At 34.9% G+C, this 16045-nt stretch overlaps 1 protein-coding gene across 2 annotated transcripts in view; it reads right to left on the bottom strand.

Moving 5' to 3' along the window:
- Nucleotides 1-16045, bottom strand: part of ATM (ATM serine/threonine kinase) — a 138853-nt gene that overhangs the window by 97261 nt on the left and 25547 nt on the right. For both annotated transcript variants that reach the window (XM_079928766.1, XM_079928767.1), the window contains 10 exons: nucleotides 12502-12671; nucleotides 10473-10844; nucleotides 8789-8983; nucleotides 7459-7554; nucleotides 6427-6652; nucleotides 4552-4677; nucleotides 3865-3990; nucleotides 2838-2927; nucleotides 1556-1727; nucleotides 23-222 (listed from right to left, as the gene is read on the bottom strand). In XM_079928766.1, coding sequence (XP_079784892.1) covers nucleotides 23-222; nucleotides 1556-1727; nucleotides 2838-2927; nucleotides 3865-3990; nucleotides 4552-4677; nucleotides 6427-6652; nucleotides 7459-7554; nucleotides 8789-8983; nucleotides 10473-10844; nucleotides 12502-12671 — 1773 coding nt within the window. The remainder of the gene's footprint in view (nucleotides 1-22; nucleotides 223-1555; nucleotides 1728-2837; nucleotides 2928-3864; nucleotides 3991-4551; nucleotides 4678-6426; nucleotides 6653-7458; nucleotides 7555-8788; nucleotides 8984-10472; nucleotides 10845-12501; nucleotides 12672-16045) is intronic.

The raw sequence follows: 16045 nt of genomic DNA, 5'->3' as shown, positions 1-16045 counted from the left end.
TTCTTCATTTCACTGAACTCACCATGTGTAGATGGAGAGATTTGGTAAGGTCTAGCATGCTAGAATCAATTAACATTAACAATTTCCTTCGAATGTCAGCTGCTCTAAATGATACAGTATTGGTCTGAGCAGTGGTTACACACAAACACAAGAACTTGAGCATGTCTAAAAAAAGTAGATCTTGCTTTGACAGATGTTCTTCAGCTAAAGGATTCATGGCACCTAAAAATAAAAAGCACTTATTAAGACTAACAGAGGTGTGCAACAAATACATACATTGAATATTAACATAAATATCTTCCCCTTGAACAACAAAAAAAAAAGAGATAAAAATATATGGAAAGCAAAATTATGATGAAATTGATTACACACTAAAAGCTTCAAAATTCTTCATAAAAGGTTACCCTAGGATTCTGTCATCAATAAATAATCTATGGAAAAATCTATATAGACAAATATTCACTGCAATACTGTTAGAAAGGAATCTAAATTTCTGACAATAAAAAAGTGGTCCAGTGGTTAAGAATCCACCTTCCAATTCAGGGGAAGCCAGTTCGATCCCTGGTCGGGGAACTAAGATCCCACATGCCATGGGGCAACTAAGCCCACACATCTCAACTAGAGAGCCCACGTGCCGCAAACTACAGAGCCCACATGCTCTGGAGCCCACACGTCAAAACTACAGAGCCCACACGCCCTGGAGCTCTTGCATAACTAGAGAGAAGCCCGCGCGCCGCAACAAAGAGCCCACACCATGGGGCTTCCCTGGTGGCACAGTGGTTGAGAGTCCGCCTGCTGATGCAGGGGACACGGGTTCGTGCCCCGGTCCGGGAGGATCCCATATGCCGCAGAGCGGCTGGGCCCGTGAGCCATGGCCGCTGAGCCTGTGCGTCCAGAGCCTGTGTCCCGCGTACGGCAAAAAAAAAAAAAAAAAAAAAAAGAAGAGCCCACACCACAATGAAAGATCCCATATGCCGCAACAAAGATCCCGCGTGCTGCAACTATGACCCAACCCAGCCAAAAAATAAAAAATAAATAAGTTAAAAAAAAAAGTGCTCTAGTAAATTATGGTATGTATGTTAATTGGGATATTATAGAGCCATTAAAAAGTATGATTATCAATATCACAAGTACCTAAATGAAAAAAATGCTTACAGTTAATGTTGAAAGAAAATAGACAAGGTATAAAAAGGCATTTGAATGTTAATGCTGATTATAATTTTGAAAGGGTCTATGTAGAATAACAGAAAAAGGTAAACAATGATGGCATTATGGGTGCTCTTGCACTATCCTGCTTTCTATTTTCCAAATAACCTATTATATGTTTTTATTTATTTAATAATTATTTTAAATTCCCCCATGAAGAATAAAATAGGAAACTAATAAATTCAATTAAAAATCAGGGAATTCTAAAATGTATAGAGGTGAACAATCTCAATAGACTATACAAAAAGGAAATAAAATGTGCATAAAATTAGTATCTATGAGGCCTTTCATAATACCAAATCAATGTAAAGAGGTAAAAAAAAATCCCATGCAGTAAAAATATATTTACCAATAGTAATTTGGCTCTCTCCAGATTCATTTGCATCAATAACACTACTAGCCGGGTAATCATTAAATAGATTCATGGATGACTGATCCTCCATCTCCATTAGATTTTCATCAGTACCATCTTCCACTGATTCTACTTCTCCAAAGTCAAATGGCTTTTTGATAATGGATACCTTCAAATCAGAGAAAGAAAGACGTTCCAAGTTGGCTTCTTTCAGAAGCATGCTGTTGTTAAAACTGACCTAATCAAACAATTCAAGATTCAAGTGTATGAAACCCTGCAGTATTATTTCTATTAAATGTCCTGCAACAGGAAAACAGATATATAAACTGTATTGTCTACACAGCAGAATAATACACAATCTTTACAAATGATTTCTTATATTAAGAAGTTTCATACTACCCCAAATTGATGAGGGTGTAGGTAAAATTATAAATTGGTAAGACTATTTTGGAGGACAATAACATTATCCATCGAAAAGTAAAATTTACATTCCTTTTGAACAAGCAATTTCACTTCTAGAATTTATCCTACATCCTTCATAGGCACAAATAGAAGGAGATGAAAGTATAAGAAATTTACTGCAGAATTCTTTGTTAAAAAAAAAAAAATTTTAAATTTTAATTAAGATTAGTTGGGTTAAAATACATATATACTATTCCCATATATAATGAAATACCATGGTACTGCCCCCCAAAAAAAAGTCTACATAAGTCTACTGCCCCCCAAAAAAAAGTCTACCCCTATGTAGTAGCAACATGGAAAAATGACCAAGATTTATTATTAAATGAAAACACTCAAGTTACAGAACATTCTTTCACTCATTAAATATTTGAATATCTACTATGTGCCAGGCACTGTTCCAGACAAAAAAGTATGTAAGCCCATTTATATGGAAAAAGAAATATAAATATTACGATAAGAATATGTTGCTTGTCTGGCAAGGTTTTTGTTTTTATTTTTAAGAATAGAGAATTATTTTGAATTTTGGTACAATGTCATATAGAAAAAGGTACTGAGTCCAGATGATTAGTTCCCAATCACTTGGTCTATTATTATTTATTGAGAAATTAACAGCCAAGCACTATGCTAGGTATTGATATTAAGAAGCAATCAAATACATTCCCCCCTGCAAACCAAATAACTTTATTTAATTTCCACATTTTAAAAATATAACATACCATATTCTGTGAGATGCATCCCTTTTCAAGAGAGATTTCAAAGTTATAAAAAGCATCTTAGAATCAATGAAATATGGTAGTAAAATAGGAAGCATACTTACTAAACTTGTACAAATATCTGCAATATCATTCATTAGCTTTGATGTTAATAATCGCAGGAAGAAGCCAGATGCAATCTTATTTGGACTGTGCTGTAATTAAGACAAACAAAACACCAAGCAAACAAAGAAATAAAAACAAACAATTATTCTTTGCAGATAATATTTTCTCTATCTTGAATGAAATGCAGATTTTATTTTACACTGGAAATTATCAGAATAAGCATGGATAAAGAGTTTACTATTAGGAGCAAGATATGACTTGCTTCAAACATACAAACCTCTTTTCTTAAAGTAATAATAACTATAGCAAATATCTTTCATTGAGCATAAATAACATTGAAGTAAAATACCAGCTACTGCCCCTAAACATAAGCAAGCAATAATCATAGCTTAGAGTTTATTCATCCACTCTCTCCTTCCCCATTTATACCAAAACACAAAAAAACACATTAAAAATCCAAAAATACATGCTGATAATATTGATATATGGCCATGTACTTAACATTAGCTTTAAAAAGTGTTTCTAGTTATTATCAATACTCTGGTTTGGCTCAGCTACCCCTGAGGCCTGCTCCAAATCAAAACAAAGATTACACACAGTAGCACCCTTTCTACCAAATGCTATGTAAGACTACCTGGGCAAAAGAGAGTAATGTATGTGCTAGAACTGTTTATCTTTGCAGTGCCCACTAGCCCTCGTGTACTGGTATGCACATCACATACTTAGTAGTCAACAAGATTTTACTAAATAAATGAAAATACACTGGCAATAAAAGAGTCACCAATCAGTTGTATATTAAAGGGGTAAAATAATCTCAGAAACCTTCCTGAGAAGGTTAGTTTCGTGCAGTTAGTTTCATGAGAAACTCATATTACCTGTTGCTTTTTTCCTCTGGATACTATCTTAATTTACCAATTTAATTTAAAATCAGTGTATCAACTTATGAATGGACCCAAAAAATAGTAACAGCACCAACCAGTTATCATCCTCCTAGGTAGGCTATGCTGTCAAGTAGGAACATCTTACCTTGGTACAGTTATGTAAGCAACATGTACATAGATGCATCATATTTCTCAGTGAAACAATTCTAGATTCTTCATTTGTCTTATTTTTAAACAAAGTGATACTTTCTCCTGCATATTGCATTAGAGACTATTAAAAAAAAGGAGGAAAAATCCAAATTTCAGTTAAAATCATAGCTGATTGATTGCTTTTTTGTTTTACTTAAGAAGTAAAAGTAATCATTTTAAGAAGTTATACTTGGTTATAAAATATAATTAAAAATGAACAAATTTTTAAAAACAACAAATCTTATACCTGTTATCCTTACAAATCACACAACTGACAGAACAGCACCCAGAGATAAAAGTCAGTTTCATGGTTAGGGCCTACTAGATTAACACTCCTGGTTAAAAATTCTTTAGGATAACTGATCCGGGAAAAAAATTTTAAAGTACAGATAAACACCAGTACTTTTGTTAATGAGATTAAATTTTAATGTGATATAATTTCAATTACTGTATTTATAGCTGGCTTAAAATAATTTCAAATTTAAGGAAGGAGATACAACTATCATTTCTTCTCAGACTGCATAAATGAAAAAGAAAGAGCTAACCTACATAAAAATTTGTTTTCCAAACAAATATACCAGTTTTCCCAGGAATATATTTCATTCAAATTAATCCAAAACATTATTGACATAAATCTTCCTACCTTGGCTTTCTGGAATAATTCTGATTTGTATGCTTCCTCTTCAGCTATTACACCCACATAACAATAGCAGCCGAGAACACCCACCAAAAGACTTGAACACCGGACAAGCGTTTCTGAATTTGAAGTCTTAAAGTAAAACCCAAATAAAAAATTTTTATATTTTGTAAATCATTTCGAGTACTATTATCTTTTGTAAGAGCAAATTTTATGTACATATTAAAAAACAAAAGTTCAGTTAATTGAATTAATAGTGGCATAATTCTGATCATCTCTAAAACCATCTGAGGGATCCCTGCAGAATTGTGATAACCAGGGTTCTCAGGAAAAACAGAAGTAGTATGTCCTAATGGCCAAGTAATATATCTCTTCTTAAAGTGGCTTAATGTACTACACACACAAGCCCTTAAATATCTGAGGTAAGGAGAAAAGAAAGAAAAAAAACTGATAGGCAAATAAATGTCTGTAACTCTTAGAACATGAGTAGAAGTTAGATTCATAATAAGAGACATTAAAATGACGTTTTGAGCTTCTAAGAGATAAGAACCTTGATTTATTCAGCTTTTTACACTCCACAGACTAGCACAAGGCATTTTTGCCAGTAGATACTGCTTAACCAATTTTATAGAATTATGTAAGAATGTGCAAAGGTTACACAGAAAAATAAAATTTTCAGATTTTTCTGTTCCTATATCGTATGAAATATCATTTTAGGGGAAAACACGGAAGATCTCATTACTTTGTAATGAAAATGGTTACAACTATAATCCAGAAGTCAGTCAGTAATAGGGGCAAGATAGAGCAAATAGGCACACTGTCTCTTCTCTGGCTGTTTGTATCATTAATTATGGCTACTGAATCAACCCCTTTGAGTAGCTTGTAGGTTTTATTTTAGTCAACAAATATTTTATCATTTATCATATAACTAAGAACTGCAGAAGATACAAAGATTAATAAAAATTATATATGCCTTTTAATGAGCTTCTAGCATAGTTTAAGAGATATTTGTGTATATGGTACAAAGAAGATGCTAAGTGTCATTTAAAAATAGAAATATTGGGCTTCCCTGGTGGCGCAGTGGTTGAGAGTCCGCCTGCCGATGCAGGGGACATGGGTTCGTGCCCCGGTCTGGGAAGATCCCACATGCCGCAGAGTGGCTGGGCCCATGAGCCATGGCCGCTGAGCCTGCGCGTCCGGAGCCTGTGCTCCGCAATGGGAGAGGCCACAACAGTGAGAGGCCCGCATACCACAAAAAAAAAAAAAAGAAAAAGAAAAAGAAATATTAAGTACTATTAAAATTAAAAGATGTACGGCTGAGATTATCTAAGAAAGGCTTTAGCAAGGATTTTGACATATGGATTATCTGAACACATAGAAATGGGTAGAAAGACACAGGAGTTTTGGCAAGAGAACAGCACACACGAAGAGAATTTGTGATTTTAAGAGGACAAAGGAAATGATATGTGAGACATTACTAAAGGACCTCTAAAATATGGGTGACTGCTAGTTCATTTATTAATGACTTCTCCCTCTTCAAGTGCAACCAAAATCTATTAGATCAGTTTATATTATGTCATTTTCTGTTATTGTAATATTTCCCTCCTCTGTATTGAGGTTCTTTTTCATCAAACAATCACTATGCTCAAAACCTTTATTACTACTCATCAACTCACACAAAGAATTCTACTTCTTTAATGTCTATGAGAATTCCTGGTAAAAGAAAATAGTCAAATTGTTTTTCTTCAGTTTTCCTTTTTTTCATGCTGAATTTTCCCTATATATAGCCATGTGCTACTACTTTGCTTTTAAAATTAAGCTTCCTAACAGTCTACCAAAGTAGAATCAAATATAGGCTTTAGTTTGTTTTGAAAATCTCACCTCAGATGAGTAATTATTTAGAAGCTGTTCTGACAATCCCAGAAGATAGCGATCCAGTGATTGCTTGAGATTTTGGTGGACAGAAAAGCCTACACTGGATTGGTGCTTTTCTGTAGTATGTTCTTTCACAATGGTTAAAAAATCCATCTTGTCAAAAGTTGTCTGAAGAAATAGTTCTTCAACTTCTGAGAATGAAGGTTCTTCTGTATCTTTTTGGTGTTGCTCACTTCAAAGAAATAAGATTCTTAATTTGTAAAATCAAATTATCTATTATTTCACCTTCATATAGCAGCAATCTATTACAAATAAAAACATTAATAGCATCTATATTATTCAAAGACTGCTTATACAATTAGTGAATTATTCTTTTAAATGCTTCTCTTCTTTGGATTTTGATAATTACTTGTATAGAATTTCATTATTCAGTAGCAAATTTTACTAATAAACAAAAAAATAAAAGTTACAGTTCCAAAGGCAAATTCAGAAAGTATTAAAAAAAATTAACAACAGATATAAACACTAAGAATAACATTATCTGAAAACAGTTCCCTTTTTTCACCTTCGATTTCTCCAAAATATAGATCTTTTTTCATCTTATGCCCTCTGGAGGAAGAATAGGAATCTTCAGGGCAGTGAATCATTTTCAGTCACAGTGATAAACATAAGCCTCTTGAGTCAATCAACTAAAATGAGGTTTTCAGATTTATTCTTGTTTCCCTTATCCTCAATTATCATTAGTTTTTAGCGAAGAGTCAGATTTTATTTGACATATAAAAATGGGTCACATCTTTAAAGAACTCATTTCCACATGATGTTTATGTTCTTAATATCCCAGCATAAATATAAACTATAGGATATAAAGTATAATTATTGAATTAAAAGAAACTTTTCCCTTGCTAACAGTTATGATTTTTTTAATTGACCAATTCAGTTCATAATTTTTAAGATGTAGCTACTACTCTGCTAAAATATTATCTTTGTTAATTAAAGCCGTATCTTAAAATAACACAGAACTCTATTAAAAATACATACCATTCTGGCACACTTTGGAAAAAATTCATTGCAGCTTTACAGTTTTTCATAGTGAGACTCACAAGAATTTTCTCCAGGGCAAGATGAGGAAAATTACTATAAAGTAAAATAAAAATCTTTACTTAGAAGACCAAAAGCCATTTAAAGCATTCTTAAACTTAAACACCCAGGTTTAGCTATAAATATTGACCTCTAAAATTTGGATCCAAAATTAAAACTACTTTCATCTCTACTGAATTTAACATCTGAAAACAGGTCTTAAAGAGCATACATTTCACGTTACTATCATTTTCAACACTTCCTAGAAGCAGGCTCATACTGAATTTTTAAAGAGCATAAACAATTATGAAATAAAAGTAGGACTTCCCTGGTGGTGCAGTGGTTAAGAATCCGCCTGCCAATGCAGGGGACATGGGTTCAAACCCTGGTCCAGGAAGATCCCATGTGCTGCAGAGCAACTAAGCTCGTGTGCCACAACTACTGAGCCTGCGCTCTAGAGCCCACGAGCCACAACTACTGAGCCCACATGCCACAACTCCTGAAGCCCATGTGCCCTAGAGCCCATGCGCTGCAACTACTGAAGCCTGCACACTCTACAGCCCGCATACTACAACTACTGAAGCCCACATGCCTAGAGCCTGTGCTCCACAAAGAGAAGCCACTGCAATGAGAAGCCCATGCACCACAACAAAGAGCAGCCCCTGCTCGCTGTAACTAGAGAAAGCCCACACGCAGCAACAAAGACCCAACACAGCCAAAAAATAAAAAAATTTTAAAAATAAAAATTTTTTTTAAAAAAGGCATTAAAGTAAAATCACTAGGATCCAGAGGTCTGTCCTCCAATCACTCAGTTCCATTTACTGACTGTGGATAGGTTAAGTGGGCAAACTGCTCCCATCCTAGTGCTTAAGTCCCATTTTGGCTTTTTCTCATTTCTTCCCCTCATTAAAATATTTCGCCTAGAAGATACTCTCATTATGATTCCAGGATATACATGAGTTGGATATATGTTCAGATGGACCTATTTACAGACGATCACAAAGGAACATATAAGTGCTCAAAGAAATATATACATATTTTTCATGCACATCCCCCTTATTCTCACTGTCTAGGCAGAGAGAGAAAACAAAGTAAAAGAACTTGGACAAAGATCCAGGCACAAAGATACAGAACACTATAAAAACAAAGGGACTGTTTAATCTCTAGGACTAATTCTGGGAAATCCTGTATGATCACTGTAAAATAAAGCCATCTAATATCAAACAAGAAATGGAGGGCACCTTATAAAACAAAACAAAAGCCAGCAGCATGCTAACTGAACTCAAATTACCTGTGAAGAATTGGAGGCAGCTCTGCACTGTCTTCAAAGTCATCCTCTAACTGATGGAATAAGAGCCATTTCATTATCAATTCCTTTAAAGAAAAATTTCTGTTTACATCATATATATTCTTCTCCATTCCTGTTTTTACTGTTTCTGGAACTACACAGATGGTCAGTGCCAAAGTCAAACAGCATACTGCAGGACTACAGCAAAACAAAGGACAATTAATATTAAAAGTAAGCTCTTTGCATAGAAAACAAACTTATGGTTATCAAAGGGGAAAGGAGGTGGGGGAGGGATAAATTAGGAGTTTGGGATTAGCAGATACAAACTATTATATGTAACTCAAAAACAGTCATGTACCACAATGTTCACTGCAGCTCTATTTTCAATAGCCAGGACATGGAAGCAACCTAAGTGTCCACTGACAGATGAATAGATAAAGAAGATGTGGCACTTATATACAATGGAATATTACTCAGCCATAAAAAGAAACAAACTGAGTTATTTGTAGTGAGGTGGATGGACCTAGAGTCTGTCATACAGAGTGAAGTAAGTCAGAAAGAGAAAAACAAATACCATATGTTAACATATACATATGGAATCTAAAAAAAAAGGTTATGAAGAACCTAGGAGCAGGACAGGAATAAAGACACAGACATAGAGAATGGACTTGAGGACACAGGGAGTGGGAAGGGTAAGCTGCGACGAAGTGAGAAAGAGGCATGGACTTATATATACTACCCAATGTAAAATAGATAGCTAGTGGGAAACAGCCACATAGCACACAGAGATCAGCTCCGTGCTTTGTGACCACCTGGAGGGGTGGATAGGGAGGGTGGGAGGGAGACGCAACAGGGAGGAGATATGGGGATATATGTATATGTACAGCTGATTCACTTCGCTATAAAGCAGAGACTAACACACCATTGTAAAGCAATTATACTCCAATAAAGATGTTAAAAAAAACCTATTATATGTAAAATAGATAAACAACAAGGTCCTATTGTATAGCACAGGGAACTGTAATCAATATCCTGTAATAAACAATAATGCAAAAGAATATGAAAAAGAATATATATATGTGAGTGTGTGTATATATACACAGACACACACACACATATATATATAAAACTGAATCACTTTGCTGTACACCAGAAACTAACACAACATTGTAAATCAACTATACTTCAATTTAAAAAAAAGTAAGCTCTATCAGGGACAGCGACCTTGTCTATCTTATTTATCACTGTGCCTCCAATGCTTAGGGCAGTGCCTGGCATGCTGTAGACATTTAGTAAACTTCTATGGACTAAATGAACACAAAAAAATTCTAAAAAGTCTGACTACATTTGAGAAAATTCTTGATTAAGAACTATCTCTTATTGTAACAGTATGTAGTACTAAAAAAAAATAAAGTTTATGAAGATTGAGCAAAAAATAATTGTCAATTACAAATAAAAGAAATATAAACACTTAATTCTTTAAAACTGGCCTTAGTAATCTCTTCACATTTGAAACTAAATTACACTTATTTATTTATTAAGACTTCCCGGACAAGCAACAAAAGCATCTGAAACAGAATTTAACATATCTTTAACTGAAGTTAGAAATTACAAAACTCAGGGGGGAAAAAAATATATATATATATATATATGTTGCAAAATAGAATACAATCCATAGTCAACTTACCATGAAGGTCTGCAGGCTGACCCAGTAAATAACTTCCAGAATTCTCTGTCAACTTCAACTAAACTGCCTTGAATTATGGCTCCAAGTAAGCCAAAGTTTTCAGCTTGTATTTGTTCAGAACTTATACCACGAAAAGTAATAGACCAAATTTTAATCCAGAGTTTCAATAAATCTGACTTTTGAGAGCTTTCTAGGTTTGATTTCTTGCCTTGACACAATGCAACTTCCATAAGGCACCGTAACACATATGGTGTGCGTTCCCCATGTCGTTGTTGAGGTAGAAGCTGGTGTAGTATCATTAGTAATGGTGACAACTCACAGTTAGGTAAACTTGAAGGATATTTTGATATTAATTGAGTTGCAATCTGTAACCTAAAAAAAGTATAAATAATTTGAAAATTATTCAAATCCATTAAGAGGCTAAAAGAAAATATATAGACATAGTACTCTTATAATATCCTAATTAGAATATTATCATCATCATTTTCCAGACTACTCTCATAATAAACTGGCTCTTAATATTTATTAGGCCCTACTTCCTAAAGTGGCAAGAAGATTGAAAACATTTAGGCTAGCTGGGTAAGCTATCATATTTTGCTTATACAGTAACTTTAAATAACTAAATTACCAACATTCTACTTCTTACTTATCACACACATCCCTGCTCTTCGGCCACCAATAATATTCCTCTAGAACAGTAAAACAAACAAAAAACCCCAAAAACTGTTTTCCCTTGACGTTAATTCAGTTAATTCAGTAAGTATTTGCTGCGAGTTCTCTAAAATGAGTGCTACTCAAGAATAGGAACTATATCTTGTTCACCCTCTATCCCTTATGCTTGGCACATAGTAGGTGTTCAATAAATGACTTCACTAAGTGGACAAATTAAAGAATATGAAATTGGCAACATCAACTATAGAAAATTTAGCAATAGGTATCTAAATCAATACGATTTCCTTCCACAACTCAATTATATTTAAACATTACATCAACAGAGGAAAAATCAAAGAGCACTGTTAACAAAAGTATGACTGTAATCTACAAATTTCTAACTGTCCTTACGCAAGCTGCTTAACCTTTCTCAGTTGCAGTTGTCTTTTTGATAAAGCAAAAAGGCTGAGCTGCATGAATTGTACAGATTCCTAACAGACCTAATATTTTGTGATTCCAAAGAATTCCACAATTTATTTAATTACTTAAATAACTGCAAATGCTATATGAGACTAAAGAACAGAGCAAATGGAACTTCCCGGGTGGCGTAGTGGTTAAGGATCCGCCTGCCAACGCAGATGACACGGGCTCGAGCCCTAGTCTGGGAAGATTCCCACATGCCACGGAGCAACTAAGCCCGTGTGCCTCAACTACTGAGCCTGCGCTCTATAGCCCGTGAGCGACACTTACTGAGCCCACGTGCCACAACTACTGAAGCCCATGCACCTAGAGCCCATGTTCCACAACAAGAGAAGCCACCGCAATGAGAATCCCACGCACCACAAAGAAGGGTAGCCCCCGCTCGCTGCAACTAGAGAAAACCCTGTGCGCAGCAACAAAGACCCAACACAACCAAAAACAAATAAATTTTAAAAAAAGAACAGAGCAAATAGTAAAAATAACCTTTATCATGGCATAAGGTCCAAATTATTCTGTGATTTCTGAATACTATCTTTAATTTCTTCCTAATCTAATTCTATTAGAAGGTGCCAAGCATGGTAAAATTTCTTTGTGTTGAGGTATACAACTCAGTGAATTCCACGAGGCACACAGTACCGATCGCCTACCAAGCAGCCATTCTCCTTCTTCCTTGCTATGGCAATATGCTTAGGAAAGGTGCCCTATTCCTGGCTTCCAGCAGATAAACCACAGTGGTTGATCTCACATGTCCTAGTAATCACCTTCCCCTTTGTCAGTCATTGCTTTGGGAGTGACCTAGTTCTGGCCAGGCCAATGAGGTAAAGGAATATACCGGGGTCTTGTGAGAAAAATTAATGAGACTAAAATGATATTGAAAGAGAAAAAAACAATATTTTACCAAGGCACAATGTTAAAATCATTCTGTGACTTCTGAAGATGATCTTTTATTACTTCCCAGCCTAATTCTATTTTCTTCTTTTTGCAAGGTACATTGTAATCACTAAATTCTCTTTGTGTGGTTGTGTAAGACTGAGAAATCTCCAAAGATCTAGTATCTTCATTAAAAACCTGTAAAACAACAAAAGGAAAATCTATTTTTTTAATACTGCTATTGTTTCTAATAGTTCATTAGGAAAAAATGTTCCTTCTTAGATGAAGATACAGGTTAGTCATAAAGCAAGAGTAATAAACTACAGAAATATATGAATATGAAAATATGGTGACAAACATTTTGCAGACAATAATGGCTCTCTAGAAAGCAGATATTACCAAGTAAGTTATTAGTTTTAGTTCCTGAGAAACTTTACTAAAAGCACCAAAACATCTAAAAGTAAAGCAAAAACCTCTATTTTCAACGATATTAAATCATAAACTTAGTGTTAAGAAAATATTTCACATGTGAAATGGATGGTAACCAAATCTCTGGGGAAAAGTTTTACTTAAGAAACATTGTCTCTATTTCATTTACTTCTGCTCTGATCTTTATGATTTCTTTCCTTCTACTAACTTTGGGTTTCATTTGTTCTTTCTCTACCTCCTTTAGATGTAAGGTTAGGTTGTTTATTTGAGATTTTTCTTGTTTTCTGAGGTCAAACTTCCCTCTTAGAACTGCTTTTGATGTGTCGCATAGGTTTTAGACAAATGAAATAGAGACTGAAAAAATAATAGAAAAGATCAATGAAACTAAAAGCTGGTTCTTCGAAAAGATAAACAAAATTGATAAGCCTTTAGGCAGACTCATCAAGAAAAAAAAGGGAGAGGGCCCAAATCAATATAGTCAGAAACGGAAAAGAAGTTAAAACTGACACCACAGAACTACAAAGGATCATAAGAGACTACAACAAACAGCTATATGCCAATAAAGTGGACAACCTAGAAGAAACAGACAAATTCTTAGAAAGGTACAATCTCCCAAGACTGAACCAGGAAGAAATAGAAAATGTGAACAGACCAATAACCAGTAATGAAATTGAATCAGTAATTTTAAAACTCCCAACAAACAAAAGTCCAGCAACAGATGGCTTCACAGGTAAACTTTACAAACATTTAGAGACTTAACACCTATCCTCAAACTATTCCACAAAACTGCAGAGGAAGGAACAATTCTGAACTATGAGGCCAGCATCACCCTGATATCAAAACCAGACAAAGATATCACAAAAAAAGAAAATTATAGGCCAATATCACTGATGAACATAGATGAAAACATCCTCAACAAAATATTAGCAAAACGAATCCAACAATACAGTAAAAGGATCATACCTGGGACTTCCCTGGTGGCGCAGTGGTTAAGAATCCACCTGCCAATGCAGGGGACACGGGTTCAAGCCCTGGTCCGGGAAGATCCCACATGCTGCGGAGCAACTAAGCCCATGTGCCACAACTACCGAGCCTGTGCTCTAGAGCTTGTGAGTGAAAACTACTGAAGCCCGTGTGCCTAGAACCTGTGCTCCGCAACAAGAGAAGCGACCACAATGAGAAGCCCACGCACCGCAACGCAGAGTAGCCCCCGTTCTCCGTAACTAGAGAAAGCCTGCACGCAGCAACGAAGACCCAACACAGCCATAAACAAATAAATAAATAAAAATAAATTTATATTAAAAAAGTAGGATCATGTGGGATTTATCCCAGGGATGCAAGGATTTCTCAATATTTGCAAATCAATCAATATGATATAGCACATTAACAAACTGAAAAATAAAAACCAAATGATCATCTCAATAGATACAAAAAAGTTTTTGATAAAATTCAACATCCATTTATAATAAAAACTTTCCAGAAAGCAAGCACAGAGGGAATATACCTCAGCATAATAAAGTCCATATATAACAAACCCACAGCTAACATCATACTTAATGGTGAAAAGCTGAACGTATTTCCTCTAAGATCAGGAACAAGACAAGGATGTCCACTCTTGCCACTTTTCTTCAACAGTTTTAGAAGTCCTAGCCACAGCAATCAGAGAAGAAAAAGAAATAAAAGGAATCCAAATTGGAAAAGAAGAAATAAAACTGTCACTGTTTGCAGATGACATGATACTATACATAGAAAACCCTAAAGATGCTACCAGAAAACTACTAGAGCTCATCAATGAACTAAGTAAAGTCGCAGGATACAAAATTAATATACAGAAATCTGTTGCAATTCTACACACTAATGAGCTACCAGAAAGAGAAATTAAGGAAACAATCCCATTTACCTTGCATTAAAAAGAATAAAATACCTAGAATAAACCTTTTGCCTACAGGAGACAAAAGACCTGTCCTTGGAAAACCGTAAGACTGTGATGAAAGAAACTGAAGACGACACAAACAGATGGAAAGATATACTGTGTTCTTGGATTGGAAGAATCAACATTGTTAAAATGACCATATTACCTAAGGCAATCTACAGATTCAATGCAATCCCTATCAAAATACGAATGGCATTTTTCACAGAACCAGAACAAATAACTTTAAAATTTGTATGGAAACACAGAAGACCCCAAATAGCCAAAACAGTCTTGAGAAAGAAGAACAGAGCTGGAAGAATCACACTCCCTGACTTCAGACTATAAAGACTACAAAGCTACAGTAATCAAAACAGTGTGGTACTGGCACAAAAACAGACACATAGATCAATGGAACAGGATCGAGAGTCCAGAAATAAACGCATGCACTTATGGTCAATTAATCTATGACAAAGGAGGCAAGAATATACAATGGAGAAAAGACAGTCTCTTCAATAAGTGTTGCTGGGAAAACTGGACAGCTACATGTAAAAGAATGAAATTAGAATGTCCTCTTATACCATATACAAAAATAAAATGAATTAAAGACATAAATGTAAGACTGAATACTGTAAAACTCCTAGATGAAAACACAGGCAGAACACCCTCTGACGTAAGTCATAGCAATACTTTTTTGGATTCATATCCTAAAGAAAAGGAAATAAAAGCAAAAATAAGCAAATGGGACCCAATTAAACTCACAAGCTTTTGCACAGCAAAAGAAACTATCCAGTGAATGAAAAGGCAACCTACTGAATGGGAGAAAATGTTGGCAAATAATATGACCTATAAGGGGTTAATATTCACACATATAAACAGCTCATACAGCTCAACATCAAAACAAACAAACAAACAAACAACATTATTAAAAAATGGGCAGAAGACCTGAACATACATTTTTTCCAAAGAGGAAACGAAGATGACCAACAGGCACATGAAAGAATGCTCAACATGCTAATCATCAGGAAAATGCAAATCAAAACCATAATATCACTTCACACCTGTCAGAATGGTTATCATGATTATCATCAAAAAGAACACAAATAAAAAACAGTGGCAAGGATGCGGAGAAAAGGGATCCCTCATACACTGTTGGGGGGACTGTAAATTGGTGCAGCTAATGTGGAAAACACTATGGAGGTTTCTCAAAAATTAAAATTACCATATGACCCAG

Source organism: Stenella coeruleoalba (assembly GCF_951394435.1).
Source record: "Stenella coeruleoalba genome assembly, chromosome: 8".
NCBI classification, from domain to species: Eukaryota; Metazoa; Chordata; class Mammalia; order Artiodactyla; family Delphinidae; genus Stenella; species Stenella coeruleoalba.
This window is presented reverse-complemented; position numbering and strand designations above follow the sequence as displayed.